Source organism: Wolffia australiana, chromosome 1, assembly GCF_029677425.1.
Source record: "Wolffia australiana isolate 7733 chromosome 1, ASM2967742v1".
NCBI lineage: Eukaryota > Viridiplantae > Streptophyta > Magnoliopsida > Alismatales > Araceae > Wolffia > Wolffia australiana.
The window spans coordinates 21,052,392-21,067,713 of NC_135835.1; the positions used below are offsets into that span (position 1 = coordinate 21,052,392).

The 15,322-nt window shown below is 39.5% G+C and overlaps 1 protein-coding gene across 2 annotated transcripts; it reads right to left on the reverse strand.

Moving 5' to 3' along the window:
• Nucleotides 1-269: 269 nt before the first annotated feature.
• On the reverse strand, nt 270-12,581 carry LOC144710626 (Polynucleotidyl transferase, ribonuclease H-like superfamily protein). 2 transcript variants are annotated; one of them, XM_078584448.1, is made up of 9 exons: nt 12,476-12,581; nt 12,272-12,395; nt 10,620-10,739; nt 1,961-2,037; nt 1,457-1,538; nt 1,335-1,390; nt 929-1,018; nt 662-752; nt 270-555 (listed from the first exon to the last, which is right to left on the reverse strand). In XM_078584448.1, the coding sequence occupies exons 2-9, from the start codon at nt 12,393-12,395 to the stop codon at nt 437-439; spliced, it is 759 nt and encodes a 252-aa protein (XP_078440574.1). In that variant the 5' UTR covers nt 12,476-12,581; the 3' UTR covers nt 270-436. The 2 variants fall into 2 exon arrangements, with proteins under 2 accessions (XP_078440574.1, XP_078440569.1); XM_078584443.1 differs by lacking the exon at nt 12,476-12,581 and having other exon boundaries at nt 12,272-12,469.
• Between the last annotated feature and the right edge of the window lie 2,741 nt (nt 12,582-15,322).

Below are 15,322 nucleotides of genomic sequence, written 5' to 3' on the forward strand. Positions count from 1 at the left end.
GAGAACGACAGAAAGAGAGAGAGAGAGAGAGAGAGAGAGCGAGAGAGAGAGAGAGAAAGAGAGAGAGAGAGAGAGAGAATATATATATATATATATATATATATATATATATATATATATATATATATATATAGAGAGAGAGAGAGAGAGAGAGAGAGAGAGAGAGAGAGAGAGAGAGAGAGAGAGAGAGAGAGAGAGAGAGAGAGAGAGAGAGAGAGAGAGAGAGAGAGAGAGAGAGAGAGAGAGAGAGAGAGAGAGAGAGAGTGCTTGGGTGGGGACCTTTTCTAAGTTCCAAAATTCTTGTTACAGCCAAATGTGTCGATCTGCTTGCAAGATAAGACAGAGAGAGAGAGATAGATAGAGAGAGAGAGACAAAGATAGATAGAAAGAGAGAGAGAAAGAGATAGAATGAGAGAGACTATAAAACACTGCGTAGTCATTTAGTCCTCTTTGCCTTGAAAATATTTGATTTGTAGAATCTGAGCTCCTTAATGCTCTCTCGGATGTCATCCAGCGCCCTGTGGTTGTTCTCCTTTGAAGGGGCTCTCTTGCAATCTGCCACATTCCATCAACCATTTACCCCAAAAATCAAACCCACGAATTCACCCAAAAATTCATTTATCGTTCTTGATCTTCCTCATAAACTTTTTCCTAGAATTACCTTTCGGATACCACCGCAGACAGAGTGCCTTGACGCTGCTCACATCCACCAGCACATGAGAGAAAAGGCTGGCCAAATCTGGCATATATTTCTGCAAAGGAAATCCAATCAATCAATGCTGAAGTAAGCTTAATAATCTAGACGGCAGATTTGCCATTCTCCGTTTTTGGCACGGGACGAATGACAAAATGATGAGTAACTCGTCACCTACATTGTCATCTGAACCCTAATTACATACATGAAGCTCAGCGTATCTATATGACCAACCTTCATGAACATCAGATCAACGTACACAGAATTTCCTGCAAGAAGAGGTTTGTATGGGCCTCTCACATGCTTTGTGATGAAATCAGTCACCTGTTAAATCTCAAGAAATTATAAATAAAATTTAACACAAAGCATAATACCATAGAATAACTCTCACAGTGCAGTTATACCATCAGTGATCAGTATGATAACATTAAATAACTAACAGATCAAAATGATTAATAGGAATAAGTCATACTCAGAAAAGCTATTTGCTGCAAATAAATAATGTATCCCTCGTTTATGGCTGATGGGAGGCCGGTTTGATTAAAGTATTAAGCAAAACATACTGAGAAGTGAATTAATTTTAAGAAAATCAAACGATTTTATCCATTAGGATACAACAAGTACTAAGAAATAATCAGACCTGTTTCTCTGCCTCCTTCTCAGAGACTTTGCTTCTAAGAACTTCTTGTGTCAAACCTGGACACAAATTAAACAAGGTCAAATTCCAACAGTAGCTTGGTTGAGGAAAAAAAAACAGTATACCACTAGCTCCATGATGGTCCTGACACCATTCCCCCATTCTATCCATGCACTCTTTTGATTGGTGGATCACCAAATCTGGACCCTGAACACAGATCAGAAAAAAAGATAATAAACATAGACGACAAAGTAACGATAAGTAGGGCACTACTTCGCCCCTTTCAGTATCTGCGCAAGACAATGACACATATAAACGATGAACACATCGTGTATTGATGCAGACAATTATTTATGTTGGATCATATCCTGCTGTGCCATATATTTATTAGTATCTTTATTTCTTTTCCTCTTAGCGATTTATCTACATCCTAATCATGTCTTGATGAGAAAATTACATGATACGAATGAAAAAAAATGAGAAAATAAAAATGGAAATTTTACTTTCGGGCAAAGAAATTCCGAACTGATTATTTCGCCTATTTCATAAACTGTAAACAGACATGGATATAGAGAGGGGAAATAAGGGAATTCAGCCAGATGAATAAGTGGGTGAAAGATAAAAATCACCTCAATAGACTTTGATAGGTTACCATCCGTCACTATACAAGCAATCTCTATTATACGGTCGACAGAAACATCCAAACCTTCATAAAAGAGGCGAGTTATAAGAATGTTGAACTTCTTCGGGAGGGAAGCAAAGCAAGAAAAACAATAAATAAATAAACTTGAAATCTCAGTCGTCCTAACTTCAAGGTAAGAATATAAAAACCAAGGCAGTATTGACCATAAAAGGAGCATAATCGTAGCATCACACATTTTGCAGATCTCAATCATATATTCTTTCAAGCCCGGATGATAAAACCCCAAGGATAATCTTAAAAAAAGAAATATCCTACGCCAAATGGGCGTCAGCCTAATGGATTTAACAAGTATGAATCAGCCGCTGTGCTTGCCTGCAACTGAACAGGAGAGAAGGACACAGGTTTTAAATTTTTGGTTCTTTTTTCCTTCCTATTTGGTCCTCTAACTCTCCTCAAACTCTGCAAAATTAAAGGTTATACAGATTTTTTCACAATAATATTGAATTGACATTGAATTAAAGCAATAAAACATAAAAGTAATATTTTCTTTAACAATGATTTTCAAATGGATTTATTTCTCAGAGAAGGAATAAAAATAAGAGTTTTAAAGAATTTGAATGCTTGTTGTGCTTGATCAGACCAGATGAAGGAACTTCTTTGAAGTAACTTGGTCAGCGGTTCAGAAATAGTGTAAAGTCCTTGAAAGAAGTTCCTTCATCAAGATACTCCAATAAGAGGAGATTTCTGAAAATCCTTCGGATTATTTGATGTGTTCTTTTCAAGAACATATCGTAGGAGACACATGAGAATGGCCTGATAATAAGACACCTGTGCAGATAAGCTCGCACATGTGGAAATCCTCTAAATTAATGACTCGCAGGAAAGAGAGGACAGGGAATATATGAGATTCAAATTGCCTTTCAATTTTAATGGCCAGAGGAACTCCCAATCCTTTCAACAAATATTTGTCACGAAAGAACTACTTTATTCCTCTTCATTGTCAATGTGCCACAGTTGACAATTACATGCTACACATTACTTGAGACAACATAGAACTGTTGCCCTCGTTATGGAATAAATTGGCGGTGCAATCAGACCGTTGCCCGTCTCAAGGACAAAATTGTCACATAAACTTTCCTTTGTATCTGTATATTTTATAACACATCATCGTAACAAGACAAGCATTTTTTGCCCTATTATTTTTTCTTCCCTCCCATGCTGGATGAGAACTTGGTATGTTCCTCACCGGACATATTGACTTTGATGTAATTTTGATGATGAAATGCACCAATTCAGTAGCATTGGACTGGAGTTGAGGGGGAGTTGAGAGAGAGAGAGAGAGAGTTCCTGGGATGGAGAGGTCAATTCTGTAGAGATGGAATGGGGTTGCGGTGAAGACCAGTGAGAGAGAAAGAGTTATAATCGGCGTTCAAAGTGAAGCAAAATGATCAGAGGTGAGGTCGAATTGAGTAGGTAGGGATTGACCAGGGACGAGCTGCCTAAAGATGATCACAAGCGCGATGATTGCCGCGGGAGAGAAATGGGATTTGGACGGTGAGGGGAGAAGAGACAAGGAGCTTCCAATTGCATAATTCTTTCTGCCAACCCTCCAATAGGGAGAGACAACTTATTTAAAGGGAACCCAAATAAGGAGAAAAGAAGGATCTGCCCTATAGCAGGGTTGGGGATTGTATCAGAATCTTGTCACGGTATCAGAATCATCATCTGATGGGACGTTGCGGGTGATAGTTGCGATTGATCATGATTTCACATTCCTTCCTCTGTCAATTGGCCTTTCTTTTTCAATCAAACCGACTGGTGTGGCGGAAATTATGTCTTGGTTAGAATCGGCGTTCCGAGACATTCACGCCAATTGATGACTGATAAACCTGCCAAATTTGTTCTGGAGCTTACTCTCTGTTATCTTCCTTAATCAGGTACACTTATTTCATTTATCACTCTTAGTGTAATACTAGACTCCTATATTTCTTGGAAGTGTTGGTGACCTTGGTCTGATGTCAAGGATCATGCATCTCAGGGATAGCTGGTACTCACATCTTCACCGAATTGAACCGTGAAATACATTTACAGGTCATAATCTATACTAGTGGAATATGTGCAGAACATTTTTTGCCATGAGGGCAACTCTATCATTTGACCACCGATCTGCCAGGATCCTTGGATCAAGCATACTTGAATTGGTGACTTGAGGGAGATCTTCTCTTCACCTGGCTCTTAGATTCCATGCTTCCTGAAGAGAGTCATTCCTATATAGACTATTATTCAGTAAATGAAATATGGGTTATCGTGCAGAAGCAATTTTCCAAGCATGGCGCTGCATTCAAGATAGATTATTAGGTAGATCAGTCAATGCTTCTGCTACAAGAGCAGTGGACTGCCTTGGATTATGCAAATGGGCTTAAAGCCCTCTGGAAAGAAATACACTTCTACCATCACTCTCAAACTAACTCTGTAGACAAGTAACATATGGTTCGTAATCGAGTATGTTGTTGTTGAAGGATTACATCTACAGTTTGAGACTGTGTGAGTTCAACTCTTCAACCGGGAACATAGGCTCAGTTTCAGGATACAGTTATTAAGGTCAGAAATGAAGAAATCAGACTGGGACTGAACTCTCAGGTGATCAGAAAGTGGAGGTAAAAAAGACCTGCCTATATACTCACACCTCAGCATGTAAAACCTGGTTAGTCCAAGGATTTTCACGGCCATCAGCCATGTTGGGATCAGAAATTATCTCATAGAAATGACGATGAGAAAGACCAATAGTTCTGTTCATATTGCAAAAAACCACGCCACATCAGAGGGATGTGTAGGAAGCTTCATGGCCGACCTTCTCTAAAGAGCAGAGGGAACTGTGATACACAACTTCCCACTCCTACAGCTGATGAGAATGTAGTTATGACATCCCTCCTTCTCAAGGAGTAGCTTCATCAAATCCCTACTCAGCTGCAGAATCATTCTGATATAGTTGGCTCTACCTCTATAGTCCACTCAGGTCTACCTATTAGTCTTCCAATTTCCACAGAACCATGTCATTGATCTACACTCTAGATTCTAGATTAATGTGGTACTGGTCATGACTTCAAATAAATCAGCTTTCATAGAGTGAGAACCTTGTCCTATAAATAGGAAGATTCAGACTGCCGATGGCACATCACTTTCAGCATTCAGAATTGGTACTGTTGAAACTGAACCTGTCCGGAAACTTACACATGTTTCTCATGCGTCAAAACTGTGTTAGCACAGATTTTATCTTATAAGCTGACCATTGATCGGATTGATGCATTTCTCTGTGACAAGGTCAGGAGCCATAAGGACGGACTAGGCAGAACTCAAGCTGGTCTGTATTATCTAAAAATCCTATGCCCAAAAGATAGAGCGATGACTATGACATCTACTGCATCTTCATCGGGAGGATCATATTTGGAAACTTCATTTCTGGGACATGCCTCTTCCTCTGCTTTAAGATTTATGTTTCCTGATGTTTGTCAGGTGGTGTTTTGATAGATCATGTATCCAGATCGTATACTTAAATAGGTAAATCGAGGATGTTCCCTTCACGAGTAGTAGTTCATCAAATCGAAACCAAGAGAGAGAAAAGTAGAATATGGACTGCCCTTGATGGACGAGTCCCCTCCGGCCATGGATGGTCCCTCCGCTGCTCCAGCCTCTGGCGCTCTGCCGGCCTTCCGATTCTGGTAGTCTTCCAAAAAAATACGCTCCCCTCTCCCGAGCACTTGCACGTGTTCTTTTAAACTTGTTCACACGTGCGAGCACTTGCATGTGCATTCTGGTTGGCTAAATCGTTCTTGTAAAGAACGTATCATATTTTTTGTACAAGTTTTTTGTCAAGCATGTAATTTGGCAAAACATAAGCGGCCTACTTGTGCATCTTCTGTGGTGAGTTCTACTCCAGTGTTTGAAATCATCCATCGTGACCATCGTGATGTATGGAGTCAGGCTCCTTTTTCAGACATCACATAGATGTCAACGAGTTTTAGTTCTTGTCAATGATTTGAGTCCACGTTACTAGACTTGTTTGTGGACTTCTCTGGCTTACGTATCAATCTGCCCAAGTAAGCATTTGTAAGCTGTGGTCTCTCCCTGGAAGAGGGGACACAATGCGCAAAAGCGTTGGGATTACCGACCAGTAACCTCCCTACGAGATACTTGGGCCTTCCATTAACCAGAGGGGGGATAACTAAGGCTGATTGGCAGCTGGTGATAGAGAAGGTTGAGAGGCGGCTGGAAGGATGGCAAGCGAAAGAGTTGTCCAGAGGCGACAGGCTGGTGCTACTGAAGGCATTCCTATCAGCAATTCCCATATTTTATCTCTCAGTATTCAAGATGCCTACTGGAATCGGTCAGAGACTCGAAGGCTTGACGACACACTTCCTCTAGAAAGACACTGGAACTGACCAGAGTCGATGGCTGGCACTGGTGGCGTGGGATATGGTCTGCAGACACACCAAACAGGGCAGCCAAGGTGTATTGCATATCCAAAGCATGAACACGGCATTATTATCCAAGTGGGTGATATGGATCATGCAACCATGCGAGGACCTAACCATTCAAATCTTGAGAGACAATTATAGTCGGGCTAGAATTGGGACAAGAAAATAGCCCCAATCAAGGGCCGTCGGCATTCTGGCTAGGCCTAAGACAAATCTTCCCCCAAGTCTGGGAGTTCTACTCAGCCTGAATAGGCGACGGTTCTCTTTTCCAGTTTTGGGTAGACCACTGGTTGCCGCCGGCCCCCTGCGAGAAGCATTCCCTCGGCTATTTGCGCTCGCCCAATGCCCCAAGGGTACCATGGGAGAGTGCTGGGACAGCATGTGGACCCCAAGGGTAGACAGTGCCCTATCAGACCAAAGACTAACCGATTTTTTTGGGTATGCAACAAAAACTGAGTCAGATTTTCCATCATCCCGAGAAAAAAGATGGTTGGGAGTGGACGGGCACTGCCTTTTCAGTGCAGGAAGCCTACGCTCGGATTCACCAGGGTAATGAGGAAGACCAAGCTACGACCCGGGCATGTCAAGTAATTTGGCACCTAAAGGTTCTGCGAATGGTAAAGATTTTTGGGTGACTTTTGCTCCGAAAGAGGCTGGTGGTTCGTGTCTTCCGCAAGAAGATGTATCCAGATGCCCCGACACTATGCGTGCTGTGTACAAGAGGTGACGAGGATTGTAATCACTTGTTTTTCAGATGCCCGTTTGCACGCATGGGTTGATCCACCCAAGCACAGTTGGTGGTGAACGTGTCATCAGAGGAGGCCTTCTAGGAGTCCATGCAGAGAATTGGTCCCAGACGAAGAGAAGTAGGGGGACAAGCACTGACAATGCTCCATAGAAACGAGGTGATCTTCAGAGGGGGAAGGCTTCAATGTGCGGTCCAGCCCATGAGGTAGAAGGCCTTATGGCATCATGGTTCCCTCGAGTTGGGGGTGGAGAGGGTAGAGGATGAACATAGATGTAATAGAGCCTTAAGGCTTGAGTCATGAACTTGTTGGGTGGTTACTGATTAGTTTGGGTGACTGCCTCATATATTTTCAAAAAAAAAAATATTTAAGGCATTTCAACCAATCTCGTCCATCAATTAACTGGCATAGAACCAAGGGGCTTTTGTCACAATAATCATGGCTAAAGCCAAACAATGATCACATATACCAATTGAATGAAAGAGATACATCAAGTACGGATGTGTAGCATGGAAATTACACAACACGCGATTCATTCGCGTACATTTCCAGCTTAGTCCTCTGCATTCTGAATGGAGATCAACTGAAGTTTGGTCAGATGGTCTTAAAATTAGGAGATTAGTCATGCATGAAAATAACTAAAATTTTCTTTCACAACTAGGAACTTTATGTCAGTGTGCTTGACTTTGTGAATTTATTAATTCTGACATTAGTTTGTTTTTAAGAACAAGATATTCTTCATGAATCATAGTGCATCTACACTCCTTAATAGAATGTGGTGGCTGAACGAAAAGTGGGTCATATCTTGGAGAAAACTAGAACTCTCACCATTCAAAGTGAGGTTCCAAAAACGTACTGGGGTGAAGCCACCATTTTATCAGATTATCTGATGAATATATTGTCTACTCCCTCTCTCACTGGTCCCACCTCACTTGATGTTGTGGCAATCTCCTACCCTTCCGCTAAGTTCCATCAACCCCTGGAACTTACAGTGTTTGGATGCAAATGTTTGTTCCCTTACATCCTCATAAAACTACCAAGAAAGACCATTGGCTGCTACCACTGTGTTTGTTGGCTATTCCAACTCCCAAAAATGATATAAGAGCTATCATTCTCCAACAAAGATGTCACATAAATGAAAATAAATTTTAGTATCCAAAAGTAGCAGCAGAAGTTGTCTCGCCTTCCCATGGAGATCTCTGAGTTGTGGGACCAAGGGTTCTGTCACAATACCTTGGGTCACTTACAAAAGAAAGAAGAAAGTAGTTGGACAGAGAGAAAATAATGTGGAAGAATGTGCATGTGGGACCGCACTTGGGTCCACATGTGGGGATTCAAAGTAGTCAAAGATTCCAATTGCCCAGGTTAGGAGCAAGGACTTCTTGCTCCTACATAAAGAAGCCCCCCAGGAAGGGCGGGGTATTGGTCATTTGGGATATGCTTGGGGAGCAGGAGGCGTTGCGGAGCTTACTGCCCAGGTTAGGAGCAAGGACTTCTAGCTCCAACTGCATCCAGCTGGAGAGTTAGAGACAGTACTACTGGTTCGGGAGACTTCCCTCCTATGTCTGAAGATTGACATTGCAGTAACTCTCATTGTGAAATTCTTTTTTTCAAGAATTTGTTTCTTGATTTAGATTGAATCCTATCAGGTTCTTCCTTGCCTATTGGACTCTTTCCCAATTTTTTGTCTGACAGGTCAGACTCAGGCCAGTCCTCTACATTAGTTCCACCTGTAGCACCTTCCACATCACCTCATCCATCTTCAAGTAGCGAGCCAGCAACCAACGTCCAATGACATCTTCATGTATGGCTAATCCCCTGTTTGCCCCAACAATTAACCAGGAGAAGAATCTGAGAGAACTTCCTCTGAACCATTCCCAAGCAGTTGAGTCCTTGGCTTGTAATATGCCTACAGATGTCTTTAACAGCTCAACCTGGATCTCTTCCATCAGGAGACCATTCCCTTACCTCCTAGTCATGTTCTCTGTTACCAGACTATGTCCTCTGATCAACAGGTCAATATTTCTAAGTCAATTTATGAAAATTCTGCTCAACCTCATAGGCAGCAGGGCATGGATGAAAAAAATTATGCATTACCTGCGCATCAAACTTGGCAAGTGACCTTAGTTCCCAAAGAGAAGAAAGCTATTAGATGCTGGAAGGTCTATACCGTCAAATTTTGTGCAGCTGGATAATTTCAAGGGTCAAACGCTTAATTAATTGCCCAAGGATACGCTAAAAAATTTAGTGCGGATTATCTTTTTTGAAGAAATTTAGCGTGGATTATTTATTTGGAAACTTTTGCACCCGTTGCAAAGATGAGCATTGTCAGGATTCTAATATCCCTGGCAGCCAATCACACCCTTTTTTAAATACATAAACTGAGAATATTATAACCCTTCTTGTGTATGTTGATGACATTGTTATAACTGGAAATGATTCTATGGGAATTATTCTATTAGGGGACCAACTCAGTGGGAATTATAACTGCAACGATTTTTCACGTCAAATTTGACATGAAAAATGAGGTAATCCAGAAAGTTTGCTTGACACTGAAGTAGCTGATGCTCCTCAAGGAACTATCTTTTTAAGGAGGAAATATATTTATGATTTTCTCAATGAGACCAGTCATCTTCAATATCAACTACTCTATACTCCGATGGAACTTAATTTAAAACTTCAGCAGGATGAGAGTGAACCTACAACTGACCAATTCACCTATCACAGCTTATTGGTCCACACTTGGCCAGACATTTCTTATACTGTTAATGTTGAAATTCGCCCTTGTTGAGCAGCTCTTCCTCCAGCCTCTCCTGTGTCTCCCCATTCCTTCTCGTGAAGCTAGGGTTTACAAATGGGATTAAAGGAAATTATGTATCTATTGATCATAGCTTAATCAGATCTAGGATTTTTGTATAGAGCATTACTCAAGAAAACATCTGACTATTGCCCTTGTACTATCAGCCCGTTACCCGTCTCAAGGGATAAACATCTGTATATTTATACCACATCATTGTAATCAGATTACGAGTATTTTTTGCCAACTCTTCTCTCTTCCAGCTCATGCTCAAAAGGGAACTTTGAGAGCCTTAAATAGCATTATTGAAGATTAACGATATGATAATTGAGGGAAAATTTTCAAGGAAAATAAAAGTTTAACAGCAAAGACATATATGACTATATAGTTCAAGTATTAGTTTTATAAATCATGCCAAATACAGGTACATTTATGAGTCAGGAATTCAAGCCCAAGAAGGTTTAATTTCCTGAGTAATCATCTGACCCCTTAATGTATATCTTGAATAATGTAATGCAAATAATGAGTTGAAAACATCTGGCTACCTATTCAATCATATATTCCTCTTCAAAAGTGAATATTGGAAAAAAAAAAACATGGCAAGAGATTTAGTAAAGACAAAGTTACCAGTCATTTCCAAGTCAATCCACACAAGAGGCATTTTGAGTTCTTCAGTAGGCTCTGGAGTGCTTTGCGTATTTTCTTTGGAACACCGTGCGTTTGCCGAAACCCCATTTTTATTATTCTCTGGAATATAAGACAAAGACAATATATTTTGGAACAGCTCAAAATATCTTTTTTAAAAATAGTCTGAATACAAGGGCCATGTCAGTAATGATATAAGAAAGTACTAAACACAGAAAAGAGAGATATCTCTTAGCACACACTAGGTCGAACTGTGAGTATGAAGGTTTATAATTTTACAATAAACGCCCAATTTATCCAGATTAAGGGGGAAAAAACTGATTATTTCCATCCTATTGGTTAAGAAAAGTTAAAGATTGCTGAAATAAGGAAGAAAGTATCTCTATTTTCGCATCTTTGGGCAATCAAATAATTCCGTCTTGACTTGTGATCAATATTCAGTTGTTTTGCTCGTCAAAATCACCACTTTGAATTTGAACCTTGACATCGGTGAAGGGTCAGTCACCATAAGCTGATCCAAACCACCATTCTTAAATAGATATCGACATCTTCGTGGATGAAACTCAAGCATTCCATCGATCATCCACTGGTCATCTTTTTGGACCCAGGAAAAATCCAAATTACGAAAGGAATTTAAAGTAAAAAATATATCAAAGAGATTTATCTCATCCCAGACTCCCAAAGCCCTGGAGAAGAGGGAAAGGAGGATATTTATACCAATTGACAATCGACCTAAACAGATTTGAAAGGCATACTTTCAATGTCCAACTCTGGATGAATGACAAGAATAAAAAGGCCATATAACTACTCTGCACTTCGCACTTTTCGTCCAAAGAAAAATAGTTTTGCAAGAAAAACTATCCTCCATCGGATTTCCATCTATTTGTGACGAGTTTAAGAATAAAGTATGAAACTCAAGTCACGGGCATACTTCTCAAAGTCTTCTCCACAGGAATAAGGTCCATTTCTAACTTTTTCAGATTCACAACCGAAAGAAAAAACTTTTTTGCGTTGAAAGAATTTTAAAAAAAAAATTGAATGAAGTTTCTACGATTTTATTTCTCCATGTTACTGGACGGAAGAATGCTCCGTAATAACAAACATTCAGTTTGTTCTAATTTGTCTTTAGCATTTTCCATTTCTTTTATAGGGCGTTAAGAACTTCACAGAAACATTATGAGAACTCAATGCCAGATGAGCATCACATAAATCTCGGCAGACATACAAGCTTATTGCGAAGTACAATCGTATCTCTCGTATTTTTCAAGTTCCTGACTTTGTCAATAATACAAACGATGAAAAATCTAACGATTTGCAGGTCATCTGTAAGAAATGAGAACACAAATAGTATCAGCATCACCCCAGAAGGCAGAAATTATCGTTCATAACTCTCTGTATGAGCATAACCACCCGGCTTGATTCAAAATTTGCTTCCCCTGACAAGGCTGAAAATTTTCCTAATATTTCAATTACCCAGCGAAATGCTAATGCTAGAATGATAGGGGACCGCCTAATCCTACAGTTCTGGGGATAGTGAAGTTTAATCTATCTGCTATCCCACACGCGCAGCAACCGCATATTCCATAATAATAATTACGACGGAAAAATAGTGGAAAAAAAAATCACCCACTCACTTGATCGCAGGACATGGTTTCCATTCTTGACCAACGTGGCTGCCCCGGCCTTTTTATCATCATGTTCATCCTCGACGTTGAGTTCTAGAGCCGAGAAGGAGTTGGCGAGAAATTTCCCTGCCATCTGACAACCAGAAGAACTTGCCATGAACACGAACTCTTCATTACCATACGATCAGACTAGGTTTAGCGGGCGTTTCCTACCTCAAAACGTTCAGACGGTTGAAATCTCCACGAAAACTGAACGAGAAGAAATACTTGCGAGTTGCCAGGGATGAAAAATGAACTATAAGGTTTTGCAATTAAGTGTTAACACATTAAGCTATTTTTTTGAGAAAATAATTGGAGGAATTATGGGGCCGGGATGGTGAGACCATTTTTTGTGAATTTATTCATAATTATATCAGAGATTATGGTTTTCTTCATTATATCCTATTTTTTTTATTACTTTTCCAATTAAGCTATACCTTTGAGATAATTGGAGGGATTAAATGGGGGGCAAGATGATTTTTGTCATATGTTGGGTTCTTTTGCCTTGAATGGAATTGAAATGGCATCTACACAGCGATTGATCAAATCACATGGGCACAAATCACATCCGGCATTTCTTAGATCCACGAGTGAGACATGTTGAGTTGATGAGGTGTGCAGTCTTTAGACACAGCCACATGATTCTTAGCACGTCAAATCAAATCCTTCGCCTTGACGAGTCCTGTTCATGTTCCATGAAAGTTAGGCCATCCCGTTCACATAAAAAACGGAGAGGGGCCAAGGGAGAAGGGAGAATAAGGGAAAGGACCCTGAACAATTCTGACCTCAGTAAATTTTGTTAAAGGATGTCTCCTACTTACACTGAGTGGGTATTTTTCATGACAAATCCCAAACTTTTTTCTATCTTTCGACGTCCAAAAGATCATTTGTGCGTGACCATCTTGGCCCCTATATCAGTCTAGTTAATGACTCAAATGACCCAATAACCTTTATTGGCATCTCAAATTAATTACATAAATCCTCATAGAGATTTAGCGTGATCGATAGGTCAAGTCTCTATGTTGTGGGTTGCGAATCCACATTTCGTGGTATACGACGGAGTGTGTATCGACTCACTAATGGAATTTGTCTATGATCAATTTCTATGTATGTATAATCCCTCAAAATATGGCCAACTATCAAAAGCCTAATCAGTCATCCTAGTTAGCACCAATTAGTTCGAAAATCATTGGAGAACTCTTGTTTCATATTCTACAGCTTTAGTAAACGACTTCATCATCTCATCTTCATTGTGTTGTCTCATTTATATCATGGGTGGATGATTCCATCTTGACGGCTCAATCATCTTCATGGACTTTTTGATATACCCAAACTACAATTACACCCAATCCCATTATTAGAGACTCGTAGGTCAGAGTCGAAGTACAACTATCCATCCACAAGCCATCTTTGATGTTTTAAGTCTAATGCTCACTCACACAACTGTGAAGCAAATCAACTTGATTGATAATTTTGTATAATACCATTCAGGGATCCATACGGATGCATTCAATAAACTCTTTTCACTAAAGAGCACCAACTATCTATCCTTAGGGTCTTCATACTAATAGCTACGGGACCGTCCATACTCATCGTAAGAGAGGGGCTAGATAGTGTAATTCTAACGGGATACTTCGATGTCCTTCTCGAGCATCTTTTGAATAAGAATTTTGAATACATTTTTAAGGATTAATTATCTCCGTATACGACATCCTCATAATTCAATTTGTATGATCATGTATTCATAAACTTCATTAAAAGCATCACACATGTACTATTATGAATATGTTCTATTATTGAACATGTAATGAGATATGGAATGTGTGATTGGCTTGCTAGTCACATTTATTTCCATTAGGTGAAATACACAAATTTCCTGCATTAATGTGATGGGATGCATGCTTATCCTGTTTTCAATTCCAGAAGCCAACAATTACTCTTGCCATTAGAATATGCATCTTCTTGCTCTTCTTCTCACTTTGACTATTCTTATTATTCTTCTTCTCCTTATTATTGTTGTTGTTATCCTATTATCCGCCAACTTCTTGGTCTAGAAAGAAATGAAAAATCAGATTTTGAATGGCCTGATATTACCAATAATTTTCTTCTCTAAGGATATCTCTCTTTTTTAGAGCTACCTTGTGTCATGTAGGTTTGTCACAGATATGATTGAAGACACTTTTGGACAGATAGGATGGGACCGAATGATCACATGATCAGACCAACATGTGATGTTTCTGTTGACATGCATTAAAGTCACTGCCGACATGAACAAAACTGTCATTATCATTGTCATTATTGTCTTCATCAATGATAGTTATCATCCCATGACTGAATATAGTCATAGAAATCATGAATGACATCCTACATCTTTGTCAATGACAGTTGTCATCCTCATCAATGATATTGTGCCATAGTCATTATAGTTGTCATAGACAAAAAGTCATCATAAGTGACATTCCTCTTCTTCCTTGAAAATGGTCATCATCATTGATAAATGTAAATCATTGTTAAAAGTTTCCATTGTTTTCAAGGAAAATCATTTTATCGGTGATATTCATTGCCTCCACCGACGATGATTCCATCAACATCATTGTTGACAATTTTTCTTTCTCCACAATAGTTGACATCCTCATAAATGAAACTTTGTAAATATGTTGTCCATCATTGTTATAAAAATAGTCATTATTATCATGGCCAATGTCAAAGATAGTCTTCATCCTTGTACGAGACAGATGTTGTCCTTGTCCATGATGGCAATCACAGTCATCATCAATAACAATCAATGTGCTTGTCCACATCACCGGCAGTTGTCATCCTCATCAATGATAGTTATTGTCCTCATTCATGATACTTTTGAAGACACTCTCCACTGTCATTGGTAAAGTGATTTTTAATGGCAAAAAATACAAATTTTAGGATGATTATATGCATCATTGTATTAATTGTATCTTTTTTTACTATACATTTCCCTTCCATGCATTCATTTTTGAAAACCTTAAACATGACCATTTCTTCTCA

Excerpts from the sequence above, each read along its gene's own strand:
- LOC144710626 (XM_078584443.1), bottom strand. The coding sequence starts at position 12,419 with ATGGCAAGTTCTTCTGGTTGTCAGATGGCAGGGAAATTTCTCGCCAAC. Across the intron at positions 1,539-1,960 it reads ACCTATCAAAGTCTATTGAG|GGTCCAGATTTGGTGATCCA; the intron begins GTGATTTTTATC and ends ATCTGTGTTCAG. Across the intron at positions 556-661 it reads TCTGCGGTGGTATCCGAAAG|ATTGCAAGAGAGCCCCTTCA; the intron begins GTAATTCTAGGA and ends GGAATGTGGCAG.